General features: G+C 42.2%; 1 protein-coding gene across 3 annotated transcripts; it reads right to left on the bottom strand.

Moving 5' to 3' along the window:
* Positions 1 to 826: 826 nt before the first annotated feature.
* On the bottom strand, positions 827 to 17,199 carry IL4R (interleukin 4 receptor). 3 transcript variants are annotated; one of them, XM_049791123.1, is made up of 10 exons: positions 17,087 to 17,199; positions 11,805 to 11,918; positions 8,035 to 8,176; positions 7,011 to 7,162; positions 5,766 to 5,920; positions 5,002 to 5,158; positions 4,103 to 4,202; positions 3,411 to 3,480; positions 3,181 to 3,257; positions 827 to 3,074 (listed from the first exon to the last, which is right to left on the bottom strand). In XM_049791123.1, exons 2-10 carry the CDS (start codon positions 11,875 to 11,877, stop codon positions 875 to 877), a joined length of 3,126 nt encoding a protein of 1,041 aa, XP_049647080.1. In that variant the 5' UTR covers positions 11,878 to 11,918; positions 17,087 to 17,199; the 3' UTR covers positions 827 to 874. The 3 variants fall into 3 exon arrangements, with proteins under 3 accessions (XP_049647080.1, XP_049647081.1, XP_049647082.1); XM_049791124.1 differs by lacking the exon at positions 17,087 to 17,199 and adding an exon at positions 13,682 to 13,813; XM_049791125.1 differs by lacking the exons at positions 5,766 to 5,920; positions 11,805 to 11,918; positions 17,087 to 17,199 and having other exon boundaries at positions 8,035 to 8,163.
* Between the last annotated feature and the right edge of the window lie 214 nt (positions 17,200 to 17,413).

Raw genomic sequence — 17,413 nt, 5'->3', positions numbered from 1 at the left:
AAAATTAATGATAATGCCCTAGTTCAGTTGTGTGTAAAACTTTTGGAACAATTATCCAACAGGAAGTGTATGCTGCCTTAAAGCTGCAGGCGTAATTCCCATTCTTACTGGACAAGAATAAGAAGCCAAAAAAATGTTCCATCAGTTTAGGGAGTCTGACCATAAACTGGATAAACTTTCTGGGAAAACACTGCTTACAAATGTCTGCTTCCATTTACAGCTGTAGAAGTATGAAATAGCTCTGCTTGCTTCTACAGAAAAAGAAACTAATCATCAACAGTAGCATTGCTTAAGCCCAAATGACAGTAATCTTTATTTCAGGTCTTGACTGAACAAGTATACAAACATATGACCCATGCTGGGGCTAGGCACACAGGACCTCCCACCTCCTCTCCCTCAAATAAATTATGGGAGCTGTGTGATGCTGTCAGTGCAAGTCAGTCACTTCCCCTTTGACCTGCACCTACATCCCACTTCCAGGCATGTCAGCATCCTCCGCATCACCTTTGTGTGCTTCCCAAGCAACATACAGAGCCAGGGCAGTAACTGCAGGAGGTGTACTAAGAACTCCTCCTTTATGCAGTTGCTGCTTACTTTTAGAGACCAATCACGGCCAGAGAAACTTTAGCTCTGGCTTTGCCCCCCTGAGAGAGTTGTAGCTGCAATTGTTCAGTGCTAACCCTTACTGTCCCCCAGCGGCCTGCATCACATACCGACTGCCAGCCCTGCCACAGGCATGAGTGTTACAACCCACTGAATCCATGTCTGGACTGCAGCAGCCTTCACTTCAGGCAAGACGGGAAGAACAAGCAGCATTTCAATTTGCCACAGTTTATTTCCCATGACACATTTGGTTCAGTCTTGGCAAGTGTGGCTAGGCTACCTTCATGTAGCAGTTGTCCTCCTGGGCAAGGGCTTGTACGAGTTCCATTTTTTTCTCATTCTTCCTGTTGTTTTCCCTCAATAGTTCTACTGGTCTTTTTTTAACTGCAGGTGCCAGTCTGGAACCCTCACTGTGAATGCTGTGAGAATCAGAAGGACAGGAGTTATCCACAAAAAGAGGAGGTGACAACTTGCCTGAGATCAGGAGCTCCAGGGGCTCTGCAGTTTTTCCTTCTAAGTTTAGCTCAATGCTGTCCAGTGATTCTTCTGGTAAGCTAGCTGCTGAGCCGCACCTCCTGCCTACCACATGCTTTATCACCTCTGTATTTTCCCCTGCATTTCCAGTTTTCCTCAGGTGGTTGTGCGTGTGGCAGTGACAGTCAGTATTTAGTCTGTTACTGCTGCTCTCTTGCATTCCTTTACCAGTATAGTTAAAGCCCTTGGGTTTTGTGCCCTTTGTAGTTCTTTCTCTGCTGCTAAAATCTTGACACCTCAGTTCTAACAAATGCAATAGCTGTTTGTCCCTGCTGGTATTTTCATCTTTGCTATCACTAGACAGCTCATTAGAGTTGATGATCCAAAGGCTGCCATCACTGGTCTGTGTGACATTCTCACTAGAGGCCAAACCTGGAACAATGCTGCAGTCAAAACCCTGTACAATCAAACATATGTGGTTATCTGTCCTCTGGTCAGGTTCACAGATTATGGTATCTGGAGGTGTTTCTCTCAGGTTGTTGCACAAAAGACAAATGAAGGGTTCATACAGTGACCTAGAGATAACCTCACTATCATTGTCACAGTATGTACCATTACATTTAACTACATTATCAAAAGGTTGATAACCAGATGGTTGAGGTCCAATGGGGCAAGAAATTATATTGGCTTTCTTTTGAACATTTTGGTATGTTACTTGCTTCTGTATTTCTTCCTCTGGTAGGAAACCTGAAGCACTATCATTTGCATGTATGGAGAAGGATGGAAAATCAGTATGTTCTGAACAGGCATTTTGAAAATCAAGCTCAGTGCAGGGAGATCTGTAGTTGGTGTAACATGTCTGATTGCTAGGGGGTCGAAAAATTTGATCTCTGCAGCTAAGTTCTGGTGTCTCTGCAAACTGTGTCAAAGGTGGTGAGGAGCACACATTTTCAAAACACAGAGTCAGGCTACTGTTAGCCATAGACTGAGACATAAGGGTATCAAAGCTCTTATATGCAGAGCTACTTGGTTCCTTGAATGCAGACACAAGAATATCAAAGCTCTTGTATGCAGAGCCACAGGGCTCTACAGATGGAGACATAAGGCTGTCACAGCTCTTGTAGGGAGAACCACAGGGCTCCACCACTGGAGACATAAGGGTGTCGCAGCTCTTATAGGCAGAACCACAGGGCTCCACAGATGGAGACATAAGGGTGTCACAGCTCTTGTATGCAGAGCTACACAGCCCCATGGATGGAGGCATAAGGGTATCAAAACTCCTGTGTGCAGGGTTGCTTATTCTGTCTTTTTTGGTCCCAAAGGATGGCTTATTTGGAGACTCCTGGCTCAGGGCACATGAATCATGCTGACTTTCAGAACTGCATGGAAAAAGGCTTTGATGAACCATATGTTGAAGATCTCTTGCATCCAGAGAAGCAGAATTTATGCTGGAGCTCTGATAGCCAGATTCAAAGGATTCTTCTGATTGTTCTGACTTCTTGCTGACTGTACTACAATTGTAGTCATCTTGAGAGGCTTTGGTGAAAAGGGAGACTGTATGACATGGCTGCTGACTCTGGGCTGCACTTTCCTTTGTGTTTTGCTGTGATGGATTTTCTGACTCAAGTTTCTCAAAGGTTTTATTCTGACCTGTGATGATGTCTGGGTCTTTATTGTCTTGCACATTGTTTTCATCTGCCAGGAGCTCAATAAACATGCTAGCTAGTGCATCATTGTGTTCAGTGTGCTCTCTGAAAGCACTGACACTGCTCTCACAAGGCTCAAACATGGTGATCTGGTCACTAGTCTCTTCCTGGCTCTCAGCCTCAATGTCTGTTAAACATTCACAGATTTCTACAGACTCTTCAACCAGAATTGTCTCAGGGGTTAAAACTGCACTGCTGCCTTTTGGAAACCAGTCTCCAGGCTTGCTGTGGCAACTAGAAGATTTCTCAACATTTCTGATGTTACTTTGAGCCAGACAGTTCTTGCAACTTCTGTTTTTTGGAAGTCAAAAGGAAAGGACAGTTAATGTTTATGTAACAGGAAACTATTTTGTACTGTAAAGAGGGGGGGGTGTGTGTTTCCCTTTATCTTACTTACATTTGATTTTCCATATGAGTCTGCTTTAAGTCATGGAAAGGGAACTTAATTTCATCAATGTAGCACAAAACTGAAAACTAATAAAGATACAAATGAGATTCAGGACACGTGAATTGTGTTTAGTATCTGCACTAGCACTAGTACCCTGCACTAGCCAGACAATAGCACTTATTACATATTCTACTTCTAGTGATCAGGAAAAGGTATTTTTTGAAAACACTTTAAATTACCTTGACATTTTTTACGACCAAATGGCTCTTTGCTGGATTTGGGATTTGATCCCACCATTCTTTCTTCACTCTGCAAGGGAAGCATTAAAATTGTTTGTTTTGACTGCATTTTGGCTTCACCAGCGTACACTTCCCTATTCTGCTCTTCTCTCCCTCTCAGCCATCTGCATTGCAGCAACAGGAAGTGCTTGTTCTGTGCATCTCCAAGGGCTGCTTTTCATTAAACTAGTGCTAAGATGTTTATATGTTTGGTGCATGACTGCTCTGCACAACCACAGTCACATGTTCTTCTAATCATGTTCGAAATAGTGTGCAAACCAAACAGGATCCCACTTTCACATTACCACTAAAAAAAAAATGTGAAAAGAAATACAGATATTTAACCATCATTACTGGAACTCCAGCAAAGACTGTGGTCCAAAACTGACAAACCCCATAACTGCAGCCTGTTTTGGATGCTACAAGTGGCCCATTCTAGTAAGATTAATAGTGAATATTCAGTTATCTATTCAGAAAATGCCAGAGTGCAACTGATTCATGTTTATAAAACCTTTGCTCATAGCAAGATAAAGGTGCTGCAGAAAACCAAAACATTAGATTCCTGTACTACTAGACATTCAGCTAACCAATAGCAATACTGGTATCTGTGCAAACTGCTAGTCTATAAAACCTGTGAACAGTATGATACATACTTGGTAAAACAGAAGTAACAAGTTACAGATGCTGCCATGATCAGTATGCAGGATACAGGAACAGCCATCTGCAGAATGTCTTCAGCTGTTACTTGGTAATCTGTTAAATAAACATACACATTTACGTGTGTATGTGCATATAAATACAAGTACTGGCAACACCAAATTCATTGCTCTTCTTTTCAGCCTTAAAAAAAATACTCCTTTAGAGAATGTAAAATAAAGTCTCCAGCAGACAAACAACAGAACATATACAGCTACCAGTGGTGGTGGTGTGTGGCATGTCTGAAAGATCAATGCAGGTACTGCAGTCCATTGCTGTGAGTATTAGGAGCTGGGAGAGCCAACATGTACTGTGAAACCATTTGTCAGCTCTTGGGGACAAACCTGTCACACAGGCCCTAGAACGGCATTATCATCCCCACCGTAGTGCAGCTATGCTTCTTGTCCTCTCTGTTGCTCTTCAGAGATTTTTATAAACCCTCAGCCCTCTGATGGTTAAAGTATTGCTTAATTTGCAGCCCAAATAGCTCTTGTTCACTTACACCCACTTGCTCTTACATCAATGTTGTTCTTTAGTTTAAATATCTCTTCTCCTTCCCTGGTGTCTACTTCATGAAATATTTATAGAGAATAAACACATCCCCTTTCAGCCTTTTTTTCACAAGTGTAAACAATCCAACTTCCTTGGTCTTATCTTCCTTATTTTGCCCAGGAGTTGCTTTTTATGTTTAGTCTCTTTGGAAGCCATTACAGATGTATCCACAATACATTCAAAAGAATGCAGATGATGATTCCATAACTCTCCTCTGAGAGGAGAGCAGTGGGGATATATCCACGATATGGTTTATAAAACTGTACCATCCTTTTATCAAGCTGCTATTTGTTACAATACTTACCATAGTGAAATTCAACTTCTTCACTCCATTCACTCCAGTTGGCCGGGTAGTCTGTATAATTACACCTTACACTTGCGACATAATCATAGCCTCTCCTCAAGGAGCTTGCAGTAATTTCAAAGCTTTTTGCCTGGTAGTTAATTGCTTTTACAGAAACCTGAAAAGGAAGTGAGAAAGTTCACTTTGATTTCTTTATGAGGTGAAGGGTTAGTGACAGCAATTAAATAACAATAGTGCTATGTGTTTCAGCAACCTTTCACAAATGAGCAAAGGAATGACCGTATACCTAAACTGGTGTGTGTGATACTGCATTTTGTCATAAGCACATGGTATTTGCAACATGCCACCATGAATGTTCTTCCCCTTCCAGAAGAAGCCCAGCTCTGAAGTGCTGGATTGTTCAAAAGGGTGTCTGAAATGCCTCAAGTGTGCCACAGTCATGAACTGCCTCCAGCTTTCTGATGTCTAAGGAGCAAACAAAGTTCAGGGAACAGAAGCATTTTATTTTCAATCTCTGCCCTGTCTACTGTGAAGAGCAGAGCATTTTGGGGTGGCAGTCAGAAGAGTTTCAATCCTTTAAAGCCCAGCTGAAGCACCCTGGGGCAACATGACCTGTGGCAATAGTGTGATCAAGAACATAGTGGGACTTGCTCTTGCTGGCCCTTACACCATTATTCATGAAATGGTTTCAAGACTTTTCAGAGGACTTTTTAAACCTGAAAGCTCCAGAGAGACAGAAAATGAAGAGACTAACTGTCTCTTACCTCTGTCGGGTGCTGCTTCCTCCAGTATTTCACTTCATAGATGACCGGCTGTCCAGAGAGCATGGAAGGAGGAGAGTAGCTCTCCTCCCAGCTCAGAATGAAATTACCATTTTCACCTTTCTCAATGGCAAGATTTTGGGGGGCCCTTGGCTTAACTGTATGTTAAAAAATACAATTAAGGAGAACAAGGCAATGGGAAAGCACTGATGGAGAGAAGCAGAGAGACAAACATTCACCAGAGACCAGAATCTCATCGCAGTCAATGCATTTAGCCCTTTTCACTATGCTGTAGCACAAGCATATAGAGGCCAAAACAGAGCAACTGCAAGGTATTCATGAACAAGCACTGAATCTTCAAGCTGGCTGAACAAACTGCAAGTTCAACCTTTTGGTGCTCTGGATGCAGCTTTCAGCCTGGAAAAATGAGCACAACCTGTGCCCTCACAATAGCATGCTGTGCCATAGGGCAGGCACAGCACTTCTGACACCTTTGCAGCCAGGCTGTCCTGGCTACTGTCTCTTAGAAACTGAAGCAGGCTCCTGCTTATTCTGCTGGTAAGCAGCAGCGACAATCAACTATTCTGAAAAGAACCAGCTCAACGATGCAGATGAATGCCTGCCTAAGGTATGTGAATGATTTCTGTGAGTGTTTGAGGTGACAAGTGTTATGAACAAGCACATTGTTCTAAACCAACTAGGTGCCTGCAGAGAGACATAAACCATATCTACGCTCTGTCCTGTGAAAGAGCAGTCTCGTTAAGTTTTTATCACTGGTTGTTATAACCGAACACCAATTACCATAAAAATCTCTGTTTAGGGGGGATGATTCAACTAGTATGAAAAATCTGAGTATGACAGAGACAGGAATGGAAGAAATTTCAGTAGGGATAGCCTAGTGTCTTTCTAGAAACTGGAAGCAGCACATTCCTCTTCATCCTTGAATTCTACAGCCAAAAGTAAAACACACTAAGGACACATCGAAGCCCCCAAACTGCTGCTGGCTGGCAGCTGGGAGGGTATAGCTAGAAGAAGAATCAGCCTCTGCTTGCCCCCTTGTTTATACTCTTTCCTTAAGAATCTACTCCAGAATCAGGTTTCTCAGCCAAACAGATTTTGCATTTAAGCCAGCATGACACTTTTCACCTCTGACAAGGAAAAACTGTTCCAGTGACATGAATGAGGAGTTAGCTAGGATTGCAAAGCCTGGAACCAGATGTCCTGGTGACAAAGTAAACACTTTCTTACCAACCAGGGCTGGTGTAACACTGTAATTCCACATATCAGTCCCATTGAACTGTAGAGTTAGATTATAGGTGAGGCCTGATACAAAATAATCCGGCCATATTGTGCAAGTGCACCTTGAACCATCCTTTCCGTTCTCAGGGACACATGTATTTCTGAAACACAGAAAATTATGTGATATTTAGAGAGTATGGCACACTATTTCTTGAAAAGGTGAAATCAAGCTTCCCAATGTGTAGAGCTCATCAAATCTGAGACAAACAAGGTTAGTTCCTAGAAATGTCTGGCCCAAATAAATCCAAACCAAAACCAAGCTCCCCCAAACTTGCAAACAAGCCACCCTCCCCAAACACCCCTTAGATATCTGTATTGCACAAATGAAAAACTTGACAGAAAGGCTAATGATTGATCCCAAGAGGAAAAATTAACACTCTTCATCACACTTTAACCTCTGAAGAAGCAGGCTTACAGCTTGCTAGTATGGGAACAGATTTACTACAAAGTGAGGTTATTTGGATATCTGCCTGCAGAAATCATATGGAGAGGAACAGGAGAGCCCAGATGCATCTTCCTTTGTAGGAGATTATGACTGGCCCTGCTGCACAACAGGGACAACAGTCTGTGCTTGAACACAGAGTTAAACTGTGTGCAGAGATAATCAGTCACCTGTGCTCCAGGGCAGAGCACCTTTCACACAGGCTACACACTGGCAAATCAGGTAGGATTTCTCCTGAAGGTAAAATTTCGCATGAAATGAAGGTTGGTAAACTTATGAGAGCCCTACCACCCCTACAAATAGGACTTGAACACTCCTCTGTACTAAGAGTGCAGAGAGGTCTGCAGAAGAGTAGACCACTGAACAGAGCATGCTGTTAATTGCAGCAACCCATTTTCCTCCTCGCAAGAATAATCTGGATTATGTTTTGTCCCAGAAACCCATGGTAGAAGGAGGTAATCAAAGCTGATAATGGCTACAGGATATATGAGGTTCCAACAATGATAATGTAACATCTTATTAAACACTTACATCTGAGGAAAAAGTTCCTGGCTGTAATAGAGCAGGAATTCTCTGGAACAATTCGTCTGTGCAGTCACTTCCCAGTGACAAACCAGCTCTTTGTCATAGTCACTGAAGCATGCAAACTGCCGTACACGTTCTGCAGCCATAACTAGGGAGCAGCAGCAGACAATGAGAAGCAAGAGAATCAAAAGAATATTATTTCTGCAGAAATATTAACTTTTCCACCTAAACAGAGCTACCAACCCCCTATAAATTAAGTGAAAGCATTGTTATTTTTCACAGTCTGGGTAAATGGAAAGAGATGCATGTCGCCAAATGTCTCTACCTTTCTGGAGACAACATCTACAGTCTTGAAGAGGAAGCAGGTCTGCAGTAGTAATATTGAAATAGAAAGGCACAACTCATCCAACAGAGTCTTCCAAGCACAGAAAATCTGATTCTGATAGCTCTATGTAAAACTCATCAACATTTAATTACAAAACAGCATCATGTGTTAATACAAAAGGTTCAAAAGCCAAAATGCAGGTAATTAACAGAGTCAGACTAAGATCACTGCCTACAGGCATGTACTCATGCTTTACCTACAATGGTTCTAAGCTTCCCAAATGCATGCCCTCTGCCTCCCCAGCCCAGTTCCCCATTGTCTAGAAGATCTTCCCACAGGCTTCCTTCTAGTATACACCTTTTCTTAATTTCACTCAGTATTTCCTATTCTGTCTTCTTTTCATTGTTATGATAGTGTTCGGAGACCTGGAGAGATTGAGTCACATTGTTCCAGGCACTGAGAGGGTACAGAAAAGCCCAAAGTCTCTGCACTCCCAGTGCTTGTGTTTACAGTCTCTTTCAATGGCAGTATTTAAGAAAAAAAACAGAAAACATTGGTCAAAATATCTTTGTTAAAACTGGAAAGGGAAATGGAATAGACAAGCCTCGGTATCCCCTCCAGCCACATTTTCCATTATTTCAATGCACTCCACACGAGTGAAACAAGGAACAGAAGAGGAGGAGCTTTGTGACATTAATGCCATGCTGTTATTAGGACTAAAAGTGTGCCAAATGTGGTACTGGAATGTGATCATTTCTAAATGAAGCAGTCAGAAGTAGCTAATACTTTTATCATCTCAGACAATTCTTTGCCTTCTTTGACGTTTGTTACTAGTAAATATTAACAGTAACTCCCTTTTCTTGTACAAGTTGTACAGATCTAAATCCTTCTCTCCTGCTCTACATCTCAATTCCTCGTAAGAATTTTGCATAGCTTTGGCTGGTTTTAAGAATCCTATTAATTGATATTTTTCCGATAGTTTCACAAGGGATTCTGCTAGAAGGTTCCTCTGGCAATTATACATGGACCAATTTTGTTTACATGGCCCAGCACATTACTAACTCCCCATTCTTGTCATTTACAGTGCAAATTCAAGATTAAGTTGCCAACAATTCAGATCCTGTGAGGTCCTTGTTCTTCAGCTACAGCTGCTTCACAGGCTTATTCTTTCCAATGGGTACCTAAGTTTCAGATTATTCCTCCCAAGCAAAACTTTTGTTGTCAAGAACACATAATTTTGTTTTATCCTTCCTACATTTCCACTTTTCTGTAGGCCACTTATGTTATTTATTCTGATATAACTTCTGCATACTCTGATACAGTACAGTATCTGCAAATGTAATAAACATGATGGTCAGATGCCTTTTAGTGGACATGATACATAACATACAAGTCGACCAACAGTACCCTCTGGTACTTCAGTAAAAACCCAACTCAAAGAAACACTTAATTGTTTAGTATTGTCAGTGTATGGTCTTTCACCCACATTAAAATCCACACATCACTTTCACTTGCCTTTCTAAAAGGCCTCCCACAAAACTTGACTACCAAGCAGTCCTGAATCACTTGAGTAAGCTCAATAACCGTAGTGAGGCTCACTTATCCAAATGAGGATGCACGGCAATGTCAAGGAACCATTTTAAAATTCTGTAAAAATTGTAATTGAAATTTTCTGGTATATTGACTGGTTATAAACCTAGAACTGTTTGCAGCTCACAGTTTCATTACTGTTCAAATATTTAGAAAAAAATGTTTTGCTTTGTTTTAGTTACTAAGGCTAGCTATTTATCTTGTAGATAAGAACTATCACTCTTATGTCCTTTCTGGATGACAGCACCACATTTAGTTCCTCTTTGTTCTGCATAGTCCTGGATTCTTCAAAAAAACCCAAGAATTAAATTTCTGCAATACTGTAACAGTCACACTGCTCATTTATTTTAAAAGAAACATTACCTATTTATCCTGTTGCTGCTGTTTATATTTGGTTGCCATTTGTATTTTTATTGTTTCTTTTTTTTTCCACTTTAAGATGCACTTTTAAAAGAAGTACTAACATTTTAAGCCCTTTAAAGATGAATGTCATTATTTTTCAACGTGTTAATGATCTTACACTTTCAAGAATACTTCAGTTAAATGAAGGTCTTCCTGCTGTGTTAAGCTCTGATGATTAGCAGCTTTACTTTATCTTGCCTTTAGCATCCTCATGTCTTTCTAAAATCTAAATTATCTTCTGCATTCTCTTCCTGTGACCTTCTCTCTCTTCCATCTCTGCTACACTGTATTTTTTTAAAACCTCAGATATTTGAGAATTTCCTTTTGAAACCACATACAGCACAGAGTTTGTTTTCAGTTCATGTAGTTAAAAAAGGGAACTGAAATACTGGACTTTTTTTAATCCTCAACTAGAATACCACGCTGAAGAAACTTAAAACATGCAGTTAACTAGGGGGGAAAAAACCCCAAACTGTAAAATTAAACCTTGATAAAGATCACTTACAGGACGTGGGATTACCAAGATCAGATGACCCAGCCAACGCACTCTTGCAAACCTTGATCCTTCTCATTAATTCAATTGTACTATTTCATAGTACATAAGAAAGTAGCTAATAAACCTTTTTTAGAGACAGACTATTTTTTATTTTCTTTCAACTATTTTGGTTTGCTTTTAAAAAACCAAAACTGTAGACTACTGTGGAACAACTTAAAAAATACAGAAAGCAAAATGTAAGATTAATTTTCCAGAGAATAAAAATGCATTGTCAGAAAACATGATTTTATATATCTTGTCTCGTCTGCAGCTACACATCCTGCCAGACCAAAAGAAGGGTGTATGAAGAACATATAGGACGTCACATGTCAGTCATCTGCCCCCGTACAGGCACAAGTCGGGGCACCTAGTGTCTGACAGCAAGTGCCTGCAAGATTTGTTCAAATCCCATCAACTACATTTTCCAACTCAATAACTCTGCATACTTTGGAGAATGCAAATTGACAGATGCCCTTTAACAGTAGATCTACAGGCTGCATGCCACGAGCATAGCTCCCTCCAGGTCCTGCATGGCCCAACAGCGGCATTTATGAAAATAAACAAATGAGAGACTAGTGCTTTCTACTCTTACGGGATTTCTACAGAGATGTCCCTGGGTCATTGCTGACCACCCTGTTTGCAGCAAGATGTCCAACAGAGGTTAGATAATGGGGAAGCAGGGAGATGACTTTCCAAACCTCAGTTTCTCCTTCCTGCAAATTCCTATTTTTAATTGCTCATACGGAAAAGGTCAATAAAAAGAAAAAAAAATCTAAGAATTTATTCTAGTATATGGATATTTCTGACGTTTGAAGTTACACATTTTATATTAGTTAATTAACGATAATAGTGTTGCCTACTAGTCATGGGAAAATGCTGTCAATAAAACTTCAGTATAATAATTTAAAACATTGACAAGCGTACCTTCATTTGTTGTATATGAAAAGAAAAGGGTCCACAGGGTATGCAGTGCAGCACTTAAGAGTCTTGCCATCATTGACACTGGCCAGGTTCAGTAAGACAAGCTATGCTGAAATTCTGCCAACAGAAAACATTATTTTAAGTTTACGTCAGTGCCCCTGTTATGGTAAGGGTGTAGTTCTTCCTACCACGCTGCTAGATGTTAGGATTCAGATCCCCTGCAGAGCCTGGTCCCCCCAAAGCTTGCTCATGGAACAAGAAGTGTAGAAGAATAAGGATAATGCAAATGAGCCAGAAGACTTTTCTGCAAAGTTTTAATTACAGAGGATACTAAACTGACATTGGCAGCAGACCCACTCTTTTAGCCACTAGAAAAGCAAAGCTGCTAGTACATGAGATATTAAAAGGGTAAGCAATAGACCAAATCGTTGACTATCAACATGTCACCAAAGCCCTATGATTCCACTCAGATGACTGAAAGAATTTAAGAATCAAGTGCCTGATTTATTGACTAAAACATTTTCCGAGTCCTATCACCAATACCCTAGATAATAACAATATTATCCTCTTGAAAAAGTTCTTCGCAAAGACCTCTGACCCTTGCTTCAGCAGAACGCAGATTCATTAAAACAGTAAATAATTAGAAAGAAGTTGTAAACCACATACCTAATCATGACATAACCAGCACAACTTCAGAGAAGGAAAACTGGGCAGCTTTTACACATTAGAATTCTTTAAGCATAGCGAAGCTGCACAGGTAAACTGAAAACAGATTAAATAACTAATTTAAGACTTTCCAAAAACTTATTTCCCCAAGATTCTTTTGCTGATGCAATGTAGCCACTTCGTGGAAGATCATATTCTGGATCAGATATGGCTACCAGCTTTCATATCACTAGAAATGTATGTGATGCATTTAAAATTCTGGTAAATTTGTAGGTACAGTCATGCTAACTAATATGGAACCACCATGACTTTGCATTCAGCATAAAGAGGGACAAAACTTGTTCAGCAGCCTATTGTCTGTTAATACACAACCCTTTTGTCCCTCCCTCTCATGCTCTTGCTACTTTCTAATCTCCAAGTCTGGACACAGTGTTCTTACTACCTGCGTGCTACAGTTGCTCTGCTTACATCTGTGAAGTTCCCAGGTGGCACGTTATTTTTGATTTCAAAACCTCAAGATTCTCTCTGTGTGATGGAGTGAAGAGGAGAGAGCTTCTCAGACCTCCTTTAGCAGGAGAGTAGTGTTGGGCTTTCTGCAGAAGTTTTGTTAGATTTTGAAGTAGAAGGGACCATTGAAACATATTTGTCGATGGTGGTTCAATACCCTCTGCTCCAGCTACAGGAGTAGAACAACCTTTGACACTTCTAACAGATTTGAGTTTCACCAGCATGCTAGACAAAAGGAACTGGCGAGGGATCAGCAACTCTGCCGTGGTATGAACTTGTTAAGTGACTAGCTCAGGAAAAATTTAATGACCTTTTGGAAGTAATGCATGTGGGCACTGTATACACGTAAGGCTGTGCAGCCTCAAAGGCATGCTATCAAAGCCATATCCCCTGAAATAATTCCTCTCAAACTGTGCAGATTCTCAAGCACAGCTGCTGAATATTAGTTGTCAAATACAAATAGAATAAACACAAGGCAGGCAACAGCCAGACACTCTCTCAGTTGATTAAGGGACAGAAAAATAACTTTTTTTAAAAAATAAGGACCACCACACCTTTTATTGATAAATACTGTCTATATAAATCAAAACTATTGTGAAATGTAGCAATAGAAACCTTTTTTCCCCCCGATATACTTAGAAGTACTAGTGCTTTCCTTATGATCAATCTTGACTTCCATATGTCAGATTCAGCTCTAAGGCAATTACCTCGCAATCCACGTTTCTGCGCTTGTCAGAAAAGTCACGTTTAACGATACTGTATTTCTTCCATTCTCACATGCATGATTGACCACTCTTTAAAACAAGCTTCTAAAGATTAAACATGGAAAATTTCAATCTTAGAGGTTAAGGGATAAGAACATTGCTAGTGAAAATAGAAGATTAGACTGGAAACTCTTTTGTGACTTTCTCTGAGGCAGTTACTGCTCATCTAGTAATAAAGGACATACTTGAAAGATTTATTTCTCATAAATGCTCAAGAAAACTATTACTCAAGAGCTGAGCTTTTCACATTTTGAGCTCTTCACCTTTTGGAAACAGACAAAATGTGACTGAGCACAGTAATAAATTTTTTGAAAAGAACACAAGTGCCTTTGCTGCTGCTCAGAAAAAAAAAAAAAGAGCAAACTGCTCCAGCAAAAAAAGATCATTCTTCTTTTCCTCCTTTTTCCTGGAATTCTCAAGAGAGGTGGCGTTTGCTTTCCAGCCCATTGTTAAGTAATCCTGTTGCATGACGGGAGTTCCAAGAAACTCTTGAGTTCCAAGAAACTCTTGAGTTCCAAGAAACTCTTGAAACTTTGGCAGAGAATCCTGTATCACATAAGCATGTATGAATCAGCAGATGGCAGAGCAAAAATATCTACCCCATAGGAGAAAAGATCTGTACATATTGATGAAAACAGAGTTAACCCATCCTCTAAAGAAACTGCAAACTTTTTTTTTTTTTTAATAATAGTGGACTATAAATCCAATGCAAAGGGAGAAAATTAAAATGACAGTAGCTTTCCTGTCTGTTAAGTTCTTCTTTATATCAGATAACGAAATACCAATCTTAAAAAAGTATATAACACATATAGAGAAAACTAATACCACAGCAAACCTAGTAATCCCAATATATTTGAGGACAGTAAGGTGTAAAAGACATCAGTGACTTCCCCAAAACTATGAAAAAAATCTCTATTGGGGCTAGAAGCAGGTCTATGTGATTACTGGCACAAGTTACGTGCTTTGATCATTTACCATTTCTGTTTCTTGAAAAAAAAAATGATATGATTGAAGATATTTCATTTACCAGCAAGAAAAACAATAATCACTTCTGGTCTGGTCTTCTAAAAAAACTAGGGTCACATTTAATCTACAGGCATAATTTGCAAAACTGTTATGCTCGAAGAGTAACTCATGCCCAAAAGACAGGTGACAGAAATTTCTATGTAAGACTGCTTATTTTACCTTTGCTGCAATTGTACAGGTAAAGGACCACTCCCTATTTTAAAACTGTCTCTTTTAAAAATTAAAGTACATCTTGTCTTATTCCTTCTGGTTTAAAACATTGGCTGTAACTGCAGACTAAAATGAGATAAGCCTTATATAGCAAAGCAAAAGTTCATGTACTGATTTTATATCAAAATTTGAAAAGAAAAAAGTGAGGGAGTAATTTCCATCTTTTTTTCTTGCTGCTTTTATTTCTTTTTCTGTAAGTGCCTATACAAAGTGGCAGGCCTACAGGAACATAAATCATAATACCTACTCTTTGACATGCAACATGACTGTCAGAGGCAACTGCACAAAGTATGTGTATGGTGAAAAGTGTAGGTGTCTCATACAAAACGGGTTTTCACAAGAATTTGGAAGCTGAGGAAAGAGTCCTGTACACTGCGTTAAGGAGTAAATTAAAGGGTAGACTGGAAGATATTTCCAAGTTCCAATAATTAAGGATGGCAACTTTGGTCAATGAAGGGCCAAAAGATAAAATTCAATAGTTCCCACTTTGTGTTATCTCAAGTGAAGAGTAAACCACACCCATGTGCTTCTTTGCAATTCAATTAATACACCACTGTATTAATGTGGTCTCTTCTTACTGAGACTGCTACAGTGGAACACATTGGGTAAGCAGAAACTCACACAGGTCCTTAGATTACGGATTCAGTAGTAGGGAGGCTTTGTCCCATTTTTTTATCTTAAAGGGCATAACATATATTATTGCTTATCTAGCACAGTCTTTCCTGCACCATTGTATGACTGCTAAAGAAGGAATTTAACTTCAGAATGGCGGATTTTAAAGGAGACATGCTTTTAAATTCTTTTTAAATGAGTAATTTTACTAATATTTTAATGTCATTCTCATTCCACAAGTTCCTTCGTGTAGTTTGAGATACCCTCCATTAATGTCATTTTACGCAACAACATGCAACAACATACAAATGATATCTGCGTTTCTGGAGCAGGACAGGGCACATCTGGATAAACCTCTCCTCATAAATATGAAAGGAGCCTCTCAAAATGAGCAGACGGGTTCTCTCTAAAACACTTGAAACTGGGCAATTTTTATTTTTGACTTCAGCTGAGGTTTCTGCATTCCAACATATTTTCATATTGAGATGACAGGAGCCAGCAAAGGGCGTAATAACATGTCATTTGGGCCTATAAGAAATACAATACTTTCACATAATTTGAGAAGCTGCAAATCTAAGTCTGCAAGCAGCAAGATAACCTCAGGTATTTTCTAATTCAGAACCGACAGAAACGGCTGAATCTGGACACATTGACAAAAGCCGCCGGAAACACAAAGCGTCCGGACTAAAACGACTAACTACCACAGCTCACTTCTGATGCCCCGTTTCTGAACCCCGGCTTCTACGAATCGCGCACAAACTGGTCTGAAGCGCTCTCTGAACCCACACACGCTGGCAGCCGCTTCTGAAGGAGACCCGAGAGCGGGGCGCAGCTCTGCGGTTTGGCCCCGCTGCCGGCTCCCGGCACAGGCGGCTTTTCCAAGGCAGCGCGGGAAGAGCTTCGGTGCCCCCGCGCCCGTCGGGCAGGGCCTCGCTGCCCGGGGGACGGGACGGGACGGGACGTTCCGGGAATTAAACCCGTTCCGCCTTCGCTCATTTCTAAAGCGGCGCCCCAGTTCAGCAGCCTCAAGGAAGGAAAAGCACTTCTGTCGGCGACAACGCCCCGAGAGAGCCCTTCCCCCTCGGGGGGAGCCGCAGCCGAGCGGCGCCGGCACCCGCGGGACGTCCGGGGACCGGCCCTGGGGCGAGCGCTCCCCGCCGCCGCCCCCCGGCGGCCCGCGCGTCCCGGGGACCTCCCGCTCCGCCCCCCCCGGACCCCGACAAGGCCAAGGGACATTCGGAGCAGCAACTGCAATTCCGCCCGACCCGACCCGTCCCGCGCCAGCCGGCGCAAGCCCGGCACCCTCCCGGAAACGCTCAGGCTGCCGCCCCGGCCGCCGGCAGCACGGCTTTAAAAGGCAGCTCGTTGTCAGCAGCGGCGCGGAGAACGGCGGACACCGCATCAGCCGCGAAGCGTCAACCGCGCAAATTCCGCTTCAGCCACAGACCGTCCTTCCGCCGGGCGGGGAGGGGAAGGGGCAGCCGCCGGAGCTACACTTGCCTGGTCGGTGCTCTCCCTCGCCCGGGCTTCGGTTCGGTGCGGACCGGGTGGTCCCGGCCCCAGCGGCACGGGCGCCGCGCTCCCCGGACCCGCGTCCTCCGCCCCGCCGCAGAGCACTCCCCCGCCGGCCCGGCCCGGCGGAAACGCCCGCCTGCCGCGCGGGCACGCCCCGCCCCGCCCCTCCCCTCCCGCTGCCCGCGCGGCGCCGCCTACGGGGGGCGGAGGCGGCCCCGCGCGGGACGGCGGGCAGGCGGGGCCCAGCCCGGCGGCTCGCGGAGCCGTGGTGGGGAGGAGGAGCAGCCGCCGCACCGCCGGCGGGGCCGAGGG

Source organism: Accipiter gentilis, chromosome 33, assembly GCF_929443795.1.
Source record: "Accipiter gentilis chromosome 33, bAccGen1.1, whole genome shotgun sequence".
NCBI lineage: Eukaryota > Metazoa > Chordata > Aves > Accipitriformes > Accipitridae > Astur > Astur gentilis.
This window is presented reverse-complemented; position numbering and strand designations above follow the sequence as displayed.